We start from the raw sequence: 11,230 nt of genomic DNA, 5'->3' as shown, positions 1-11,230 counted from the left end.
TCTTTTAGGTTTCGAGGAGCTTGTAGGTTATGAATCGCTTTGATTTGGTCTGGGCTCACCTCTATTCCCCTGTGAGTTACCATATAGCCCAGAAATTTACCGGACCCGACACCAAATGAGCACTTAGAAGCATTGAGGCGCAACTTGTGCTCTCTTAAGATGCCAAAAATGACTTCAAGATCTCTCACGTGCTCGGATACCACTTTACTTTTTACTACCATATCGTCTATGTAGACTTCAATAACCTTGCCTAGTTATGGTTCGAACATTCTGGTCATCATCCTTTGGTAGGTAGACCCTGCATTCTTTAAATCGAAAGGCATCACCTTATATTGGTAGTTTCCGACGGGTGTCATGAATGTCGTTTTCTCTTGATCTTCTAGGGCCAGTGGTATTTGATGATAACCCTGGAAGGCATCTAGGAAGCTCATTCGGGGGTGGCCTACAATTGCATCTACCAACCGGTCTATCCAAGGTAACGGGAACGAGTCTTTCGGGCATGCCTTGTTCAAGTCTGTGAAGTCTACGCAGACTCGCCACTTCCCCGTTTTCTTTTTTACCACTACTGTATTTACCAACCACTTGGGGTAAAAGACTTCTTTGATAGCCCCTACCTTTTTCAGCTTCATCACTTCATCCCTAACAGCGTCAGCATGCTCTTTCAACGGGCGTCGGGGTGGCTACTTCTTTGGAATAGAAGATGGGTTAACGTTTAGGTAGTGACAAATGAGATTTGGGTCAACCCCCAGGGCATCATAGGCGTCTCATGCAAATACGTCAACATTTCTTCTCAGAAACCCAATCAGTTCCCCTCTTTCTTGGAGAGGTAGTTCCAAGCCGACTTGGAAGAATCTTTCTGGATCATTGTCAACAGTAACACTTTCTAGACTTTCAAATTTTATCTCCTCGGCTAGTTCACCGAGAGGTACTACCGAGGTGGCTGATTGCTATAAGTCCTCTTTCACAAACGCCGAGGGTTCTATACTAGACTGGTGTGAGATGGCGGCCACCATGCATTGCCAAGCCATGGCTTGATCTCCCCCAATATCTTCCACTTGGCCCCCTGATGGGTATTTTACCTTCTAGTGAAGTGTAGAAAAAATAGCTCCTAGGGCGTGGAGCCAAGGTCTGGCTACTATGGCCGTGTATGGTGAGTAGGCGTCGACCACGATAAAATCCACCTCCACCACCTCTGATTTGGTCTGTATGCGTAGTCTGATTTGCCCTTTTGGTGTGACAGTCTTCCCTTCGAAACTTCCAAGAGGGGAGTCATAAGCCATTAGGTCCTCGAGCTTTAGGTTCAGCCCCTTGTACAGATCAGGGTACATCACCTCTACAGCACTGCCCGGGTCTACCAGTACGCTCTTCACATCGAACCCTCCAATCCTTAGCGTAACTACCAAAGCATCGTCATGAGGTTGAATGGTTCCAATCTTATCCTCGTCCAAGAATCCCAGCACAAATGAGTTCCCCTTTTTAGACCTTTTAGACTCCCTTTCACTGTCTTTGGTGGAGAGCCGAGCCACAGACATTACCTGAAGGGAAAAGAGCCGATCCTCCCCAGAGCGGCGAGGATGACATGTATCGTACTCATGGGAGGTCTCAAAGATACGTCTTTCCAGGGTTCTTGGACTGGCTGGCCCGGATGACCGCTAAAGGGGTGTAAGAGGTGCCACAATTTTCCTTCTCAGACCAACTGATCCACGTGGTTCCATAGATTCCTGCAATCCTCGGTGATATGTCCGTGGTCTTGGTGGTATTGACAATACAGATTCTGGTTGCGCTTTGAGGAGTCTCCAGCCATTTTACTCGGCCATTTGAAGAAAGGCTTGTTTTTTACTTTCTCCAGAACCTGTTGCACTGGCTCTCTGAATACGGCATTAACCGCTTGCATGTTGTTTTGTCCAGCCTGTCTCGCAAAATCTCTTCTCGACTGGTTACTGTTGTATCATTCCGACTTGTAATCATTCCCCTTGTGAAGGATGATCTTCTCCTTTCCTTTCCCTTATAGCTGGTCCTCTTCCACCCTTTTGTATTTGTCAATCCTATCCATCAGTTGGCAAACGCTGGTAACAGGTTTACTAGTTAGAGACTTCCTTAAACCATGCTCAGTAGGGAGACCACTTTTGAACGTACTGATGGTGACGTCATTGTGGTTTTCATCCATCTCGTTGTACATCTCCCAATACCTATCCGAATACGCCTTTAAGGTTTCCCCTTCGTGCATGGATAATGATAATAACAAACTCAGGGGTTGAGGAACCCTGCTGTTCGTAACAAAACGAGAGCAAAAAACTTGAGTAAGCTGCTTATTGGAATCTATGGAGTTCGTTTTCAAGCTATTGAACCATCTCATCGCTACGGGTCCCAGGCTGGACGGAAAAACTTTGCACATCAGAGCCTCATTTCGAGAATGGATAGCCATTCTTTGGTTAAACTGGCTCACATGCTCCACAGGGTCTGTTCGGCCGTTGTAAATGGTAAACGTAAGTTGATGGAAACGCCGTGGTAGTTTAACCCCTTCTATCCTGTGCGTGAAAGGTGACCTAGAGATCTGATCCAGGGCTTTGTTCATGGCATCATTACCTAGACCCTTACTAGATGGGCTCTTATGTCTCCGTTCATGACACTACTCCCTTTCATAGGAAAAGGTTTCACTTGGAGGAGTTCTTGATCTCCGCCTGTAACTGACATCCTCTTCCTCATTAGAGGATATGTCTGAGCTGGAAGGGGACCGCCTTTGTTGTGCACGGCACAACCTCTTTTTCAGGTCATCTATCTCTCGTTGCATGGCCTGATAGTTGTTTCGCCTTTGAGATATGTGACTGCCTACTTGGGAGTGGATTTGGCTCGTCTGAGTAATATGTGCGCTTCCCTCTCGGTTCCTTCCATTGCCCAGGTTTGGCTCAGGGTCAAGAGGATTATTTTGCCGCTGAGGCCCAATAGGTTCTGTCTACTGAGGATCGGCCTGGTAGGGATTTTCCTGGTGTGGACTTGATCCTGCCATGCTTAATCGTCGTACTCACTAACACTCAAGTTCTTCCCACAGACGGCGCCAATTGTAAGGACAAAATTTGGAGCCCAAGCCCACACTATATGGAATCCTAGTCCAAAAAGCCCAATACAAAGAATTTTGTAAAGTATGGGTCAAAGAACTAGGTTTAGATGAGTTAAGCAGTGGCTTGCATGGGATTAAGGAACACACAGACAAGAACAAAAGCTATTATGATGAAATGACCTCCTGTCCGAGGAGACTTAGACTTTTACATATGAATACAAATCACTACATTAGGATTCTTTTGCATGCTACAGTATTCTCCCCTCTTTTTCTCGTCCCCCCTTCATGAGGGCTTCTCTACATTATATAGGCTTTTCCTAATCATCCGGGCTTTACACTTGTCGATCATCTGAACCCCTACTTGAGTATCCATCCCATCAGACACCCTTTTCAGTCCTTTGTGAGTTGCGGCAGCCAAGGTAATATTGTTCAGAGGTCTTCTCCACATTAATGCGGCCAGAAAAATAACTGCAGTGCATTTAATGTGGTGGTGATGGCAGCTTTCGCTTAGATATTTTGAGTTTTCTTCATTTTTATGTGTTTAGAGGGTGTGCTTCAGCGGTTTGAACATACATTTGCTCCGGATTTTCAGTGTCCGAGGAGAGGTCCCTCCTCGGACCTTCTTTCTTTGTCTCCCATGATAAGGCTTGTAATGTAGATCATTTAAGTCACGTTGTCTCCTCGGACTCGCTAGTGTCCTCGGACAGGCCCAAGGCCCAATTTGTCACTTTTGGCCATAACACCCCCCCCCACACACACACACACACACACATATATATATATATATATGCGTGTGTGCGCGCGCTGGGATAAATCAATTATAAATTTTATTGATAAATTAATGACAAAACAATATTTCGTTTATACAACATTTTAAGCAACGCTGGGGTCTCTTATAATCATATATGACAATCATTACAATCACCTAAAAATTGTGCCTACAATAGCTTTATGAATCGTCGAATTTTTTTTACTATCCCTGTTAACAGGATGTTGGATAGTTATTATGAGAAATTTTCTACTATTAAAAGCTGTACGAAAATTTGTTTGAATAGTTTTTTAATATGAAAAAATTATCAATTGGTTTCAAATTAATAATAGATTTAACAATCTTACATAGTTTTTTAAGAGAGTTAAATAAATTGCTTAAACTAAAGTGATGAAAAGAGAATATCGGGAATTGATAGGGATGAAAAGAACAAAAAATTTTACATGAATGAATGCATCATAAGAGTTAATCTTCTATCTTACTTATAATAATAATAAAATAAAAAAAAAATTAATCTTCCATCTTAACTTGCTTCTACTTGGTAGCAAAACACAGGTAATTGAGGGTTGGGTTTGCCTGGTTTGCTTTTTTAGGGTACAGAATTAAAAATTATCACATGGTTTAATGCCACAGTTAATAAGCTTAAACTGTTTAGTTTTTTAGTTGGTCAATGAGTACATGTGTACATGTACTTAAATTGATTAAATAAAATAAAAATAGAATCTGCATGGATTACGATTTTTAAAAATAAAAATATAAATAAAGGCTATATATATGTTTTGCTTATATATGGAGTGATTTACATTACCGTTATTAACAAGACCGTTTAGCTCCATGGCAAGAGCCACTACTTCATCCAAGTTTGCGCTACTTAGTTCCTGTGAAATTAAAAGCTAACAAAGTGAAATGACTGGTTTTGGTTTTGTGGGAGATTCACAAACTCTATAGGTAAAAATTAACTGAATGTTATCAGCAAAAACTACAATTTTCACATTAGCTTCTGATTCCATTGATTCTGTTGAGTAAGAAACATGAGTCAGGAAATTCACCTCTTACACATCTGTCCTGTCTAATCCAAGACAGTATAGTTTACACCCAAAAAAATCTAAGAACCAAGATAGTGTATATATATAGGTGAATAACCTAAAAGATGACTCACCTCTAGTGATTGCAAAACTCATTTCAATTAATTAGTAGCAATCTAAATGTCAAAAGCAAGATGTACTACGTTTACAATTAGTTTATATTAAAGTATATTGTGGTTAATGTGGTAAAGTAACTGAATGGCTCTTTTAGATAATTCATATTGTAAAAAATAATTAGTGGGAAAAATAAATAGGACACTACTTTGCCATATTAACGAAATAGTGTCTACTCAAAAAAAAAAAAAAAAGTGTACTTATGTTTTTGGTTATAAACATATATGTAAATTATAGTAGATGAAGTAGCTGATGTGGCTTTACATTTTTATTTATTATTATATAGATAAAAACTCTAAAAAGTTAATCGCAATAGAGGGAAGAACAAAAAAAAGTTACCAAATTGTGATGAGGGCTTTTTCTTGAATAAAAATCTCTGATCGAACTGTTAGTAGGAAATGTGGGTAGCAGACCAACTTTAATTGGTTCGGTGAGAATTTCATTTTGAATTTAAACAAATGCATTAGGGTCTGTTTGGTAGAAGTACTCAAATAACAATTTTTAGTGTTTAAGTAAATAGTATATTTTGTTGAAAAAATTAGTAATTGGTGTCTCCACCAAAACTGGTTTTTTTTTTTTTTTAATGGTTATTCTAATCGGTTTCTCTTTTTCTATAGTACCTTGAGGGATGCATTTTCTAGTTTTTTTTTTTTTTTTAAATTTTTATGAATGTGCTTTCAATAATAGTGATAATAGCAATTATTATGATTGAAAAGTTACAATCATATTAGAGAACATGAAAAGTGATGGAGTTATTATGATTGATAGGTTACAATCAAAAGAAAAGTTTAGAGAATGTGTAAAATCATGCTGCATTATTGAATATATTAATATTGTAAAAAAAAGGATGGAAAAAAATAAGAATTGTGACGTGGTTGATGATATAGATCAAAAGGAGCATAGCAACGTTAAACGGTATGCTTCCACTTTTATATAAACATAAATAAATATAAATATCAATAAGTGTAGCATCTCGAAATTTTTAATGGCCACCTTAGTGTGATGAGTATGTGCATCAATCAAATGTCGAAACACACACACACACACACATATGTATATATCGTCAAAGTTAAAAGAAAGAATTTAAAAATTCTCAATTTTTCCCCATGTGTTCATCTTCTTCTCTCTCTTTTTTTTTCTTTTTCTTTTTTTCTTTTTTTCCTTTTTTGTGGGTAAAGTGAGTTATTGGGTTCTATATATGAAGAGATTATCCATAACTTTGCTCCACAATCCCTAGTGACCTCCAAATTCTCTCTCTCTCATACCTGTTGATCTCTAAAGGGATTTTTTTTTTTTTACCTTCCTCATGCTTATCTACAAAGGTTGTCCATCTTCCCATAAAACAAAAACACCTAATATTTCTCTCTCTCTTATCTCATTCAAGTGCTAAAGTTAGACCATTTTGGATATACATCATTGTCAGTTTCTTTAAAACTTTATCCCTTGTGTGTGTGTGTGTGTGTGTGTTAAAATATATAGTATTCTCACCAAAAAAAAAAAGTGCCAAAGGTCTCTAAAACACGAAATTTCTACTCCTATTTAAAATCACAACACATTACTATTGCTAATAGAATAAGAAATAGTCACCGATGAAAACCCAAAACGTGTCTCAAATCTTTTTACAACCAAAAATAAATAAAATAAAAAATGAAGAAGAAGAAGAAGAAGATGCAGATTAAACTAATTCAATTCAAGCACTTCGTCTCTTTTTTTTCTTTTTCTTTTTAAATGTTTTTACATATGCATGGTAATGTGGTTGGCCTCTCTTGACAAAGATATATGTTTTGTTCATTCAAGTATTGCCAATTTTAATTCAGTTATTTTTCTCTTCGCTAGTGAAAAAAAGGCTCTCCTTTTTTCTCCTAGGTCGTAGAAGTCGCCATCCCTTTTTGTAGGTGTTTTCTGTACCTTTGGTAACAACGTTGTTAGGCTAAAAATAAAATAAAAAAATAAATATTGTTCACGTGGCCCAAATCTGGATCAGTGGCCCAAATTTTGATCAGTGTAAGCCTGGCCCAAAAAGCAATGACCTGTTATAACAAGAGAATATCAGTCAGTTATCCACTAAGTCAGAGAGCAATAGAAGTTACCAAAAAATAAGGAGAAGTGCAGTAACTGTTTTGTCTACTATAAATAAAGATTAAAAGTATTATCACAGAGGACACAACAAAAAATCTGATAAACTTGATTCACATACCCAGTCAATGGAAGGATAACTTCATGTTTGTAAGTGCGTTTGCCTCACATGAATTATCAAAGTATAGTTTTGTAATTTAACTTAGGTGTTTGTGTGACTTGAATTTTTCTTATTTGTATGAACTTGAATTCTGAATTAAGATATCTATATATTGTGATTACATTGCTTGTTCCCTTATTTTTCTTAGTTGAATATTTTGTACTTTTGAAGTCCTATTAGTTTAGGCAGTGGCAGAACCCATCAATTTGGTGCGAAGTTTTGTCTAATAAGTAGTTTATTCCAAGAAAGTTTGTATTCTCACAAACAAATTGGCGACCACAGTGGGAGTACATGCCAGTCCTTACAAGAAAAATGAGGAATAATAGCAATAGCAATGAGAATAATTCTGGTTCTTCTAATTCTGCAGAACCAAATCCAGTTTCACGGCCTATTACAGAGCATGGTGAATCTGGACATAATGGACTACACTCAGATTTAAATCCAAATTTTTTAGAGGTAATCCTGAAACAATTTAATCAAATGAAAGATGATGTAGTTACACGTTTTGACTACATGAGTGATGAGATGAAACAACTTAAAGAAAACCAAAATTTGGTTCATCAAGTCATTGCTGCAAATGGCAAAGATAGACACTTAAATCAGCCAAACGTAGGAGCAAATAATGACTTTGTTGGTGGAGTGGGTTCAGGAGTGAATAGTAATCCTTTATTTGAGAATTTCCAAAATATGGAAGTTCCTTTAGGATTAGTAAACGTCCCTTTTACTGAGAATTCCCCAAGAATGGAAAACATCCTTCATTTGATTAACCCACCAAGAACAGAAAATGTTCCTCATATTGAAAATTCTCACAGAAATGAGAATAATGATCATGTGACTATGAATGTTCCAATAAGAACAGAAAATGTTCCTCGAGGAAATAACCATCACATGAGAAACAATCATCACAATGGAGTTCCTCAAAGGAATAATAATAACTCAGGAGTAGAAATCCCTTTAGATGACATTGATTTCCCTAGGAATGATGGAAACCCAGAATTATTTATGGATAATGGGTTTGACAATGGTCAAGAGAATGAATTTGGGCATGAAATGGCTCAATTTCAACAATATCCAAGAAGGGATAATGCTAATAGAAATAGAGCAAATCCTAGATTTGCACAGCGAAGGCAGAGGGCGGAAAATAATAGAATGGCCTTGGAAAGAAATAATCATCATAATGGTCGATTTGAAATCGAACAAAATAATTTAGAACGAAATCAAGTAGAGGCACATAATTATAATGGTCATAATGATGAAGTCCACAATAGAATGGACCAAATCTTAGAAATCTTGGAACACACACATGGTCCAACATTTCGAAGACATAGGCCAATTTATAGGAAGCCATATCCAGAGTGGATTGATAGAGAATCATATCCAAGAGGATTTAGAATCCCAGAATTTTCTACATTTTCTGGAGAAGATGACAAGACTGTATTGGAACATATGTCCAGATTCACAATACAGTGTGGAGAGGTCTCAAACAATGAAAATTGTAAGATGAAATTATTCCCAAGCTCTTTGACTGGACAAGCATTTGCTTGGTATTCATCTCTACCTCCTAATTCTCTAAATTCATGGGCTGAATTAGAGGACAAATTCCAAACACATTTCTCTCGCACATGTTTGAGTGTCAATTGCTGATTTGGCAAGACTAAGACAAAGGCCAGATGAAACTGTAGAGCAGTTCATTATGCGGTTTAAAAGAGCTCGCATGCGTTGTCAAATTGTTCTCCCAGAGAGAGAATATGTCAAGTTTGCTGTAGATGGTTTAGATTTTGAATTTAGAAAAAATTCGAAGGGGTGACATTCTTTGATTTGTACGAATTGTCTGATAGGGCTTCTAGGTATGAGAGTCTCATTAAAGAAGAAAGAAACAGGAATAATTCTACATATGGGACTTATTTTCATGACCCTAACTATGAAGTAGATATTGCAGAATTTACAGGTCATAATCCCCAAGTATGTAATGTACTAGATAAGAAAAACATTAAAGCTAAATCAGCATATAAACTTTCAGCACCTATAAGAGACTACTCATTTGACATAGAGAAATCTGGTGAAATCTTTGATTGGTTGTTAGAAGCCAAGTTGATAAAGTTGGTAGGTAGACACAAAATACCAGCAAAGGCAGAAACACATGGTAGGGATTATTGTAAATGGAATAATGCATTTACACATCAAACAAAAGATTGTGTAACGTTTAGGAATGTTATTCAAGACAAAATTGAAAGAGGAATCTTAAAATTCCCTGAAAAGCCTAAAGAGCAAATGAAAACAGATATTGATCCCTTTCCACCTTTGCATGATTTAAATATGATTTCAGCTGATTTTGAATCTTTGATTAGTAGCTTCAAAAATAATGAGAACTCAAAATGTAATGTATATCAATGTGTTAATGTGCAGGGTAAACAATCATTGCACCTCACCCAAGGGATGAAGAGACTGAAAATCAATGAAGGATCTTCTATGCGAGTAAATAAATATGGCTCGCATGGTAAAGAAAACTTTTTTCAGGGCAAGAATGCCCAAACAAATAAGGGAAAGGCTAAAATGGTAGAACAACCAAGGCCTACAACTTATAAAGAAGCATTACAAAAGCATAATTCTTTTTCAGATGATCAGGTTTTTGATTCTGATGAAGATGATTGCTTATGTGAGCGGTGTAGTCGCATAATGGCGCGAGTTTTTGGAAAAGTGGCTGTTGGGATAAAATCTCCTCAAAGTGATACTAGTTTTGGGCCAATTGTTGAACCTAAAAAAGCTGAATCAGTGTTTTCAAGAGTAGAAAAGCCAAAACAACTTCGCACCTTCAAACCTCCAATAGGGGAGCCAAATAAATGGTACTCCATGGAATCTGTCAGTGTTAAACCACCACAAAAGCGTCATTTTAAATATGGATATAACCCATATTTCCCACAAATGACAAGAACACAAAGGAGATGCTGGCTTAGACAGCAAATGTATAAGTCTCAAGAGCCAAGACAAACTCCTGAAAATTCTAATGATTCACCACTTAACAAGGCGAAAGCAATTAAAGTTGAAATACCGCAAAAAGGAGGCACATTAACTTCTAAATATGTGAAGACGTCACCAAGTGCTATTCGGTTGATAGGCAATGAAACGAGTATGCAAAAAGCCAAAAATGACAATAATATGCAGCAAAGAATGTTTGAATCAAAGCAACTCGCACAAAGTGAAATGGTTCAAGATTTACCTAAAGAAGAGAACCAAGAACTAGTGTGACAAGATCACAAAAAATTAGAGAGATATACAAGTGATTTGGGCTCTAATCAAATGGATGATAACACAGCCACTGTATACATTGCAAGAAGGCCAAAAAACGAAATAAAAGGAAAAGAAATATCGAAAGAAAAAGAGATGCAAGAAGAGAGATTGGCTGAATCAGAAACTGAAGAAAAAGCCAAAGGTACAATCAATTCGATCATTCCATTTAAGGAGTTTGAAGGAAACGAGTTTGTGAAAGAACTTGGAGATGCAGATATGATGGAAGGCCTTGAAGATATTGAAGGCTGGGATGATTTGGAAGCATTCAATGAGTTTGGAGAGGAACTCGAAATGGAACTAAAAAAAGAAAATTCCAGTAATATGGAATGTAATGTGATCACATTGCCAATAGAGTTTATGGCAAATCAGAACATTATTGAAGATGAAGAGCATAGTTCTAAAGGCTCAAATGCTCAGGGGGCATGTCATATCCTTTTAACAGATGAAGAGATGGAGAATTTAGAACCTAAAGCAGAGGCGGAGCTAGAATTTCCACCAGGTAAAATTATCTTTGAGAAACCATCTAAAATAATGTCACAGCATTTAAAGCCTTTATTCATTAAAGTTCACATGGATGGAATACCTATTAATAGAGTTTTAGTAGATAATGGTGTTGCAGTTAATATTTTGCCTTGGGGAATGTTGAAAAAAATCAATAAAATAGAGGCTGATTTAATTCG

At 37.2% G+C, this 11,230-nt stretch overlaps 2 protein-coding genes across 2 annotated transcripts; both read right to left on the bottom strand.

The window, feature by feature from the left end:
• Positions 1-1,082: 1,082 nt before the first annotated feature.
• Positions 1,083-1,532, bottom strand: LOC115990573. Its single transcript, XM_031114391.1, has one exon. The coding sequence runs from the start codon at positions 1,530-1,532 to the stop codon at positions 1,083-1,085; it is 450 nt and encodes a 149-aa protein (XP_030970251.1).
• Positions 1,533-2,005: 473 nt separating this feature from the next.
• Positions 2,006-2,575, bottom strand: LOC115990572. Its single transcript, XM_031114390.1, has one exon. The coding sequence runs from the start codon at positions 2,573-2,575 to the stop codon at positions 2,006-2,008; it is 570 nt and encodes a 189-aa protein (XP_030970250.1).
• Positions 2,576-11,230: the final 8,655 nt, after the last annotated feature.

This window comes from Quercus lobata, chromosome 5 (genome assembly GCF_001633185.2).
Source record: "Quercus lobata isolate SW786 chromosome 5, ValleyOak3.0 Primary Assembly, whole genome shotgun sequence".
NCBI lineage: Eukaryota > Viridiplantae > Streptophyta > Magnoliopsida > Fagales > Fagaceae > Quercus > Quercus lobata.
This window is presented reverse-complemented; position numbering and strand designations above follow the sequence as displayed.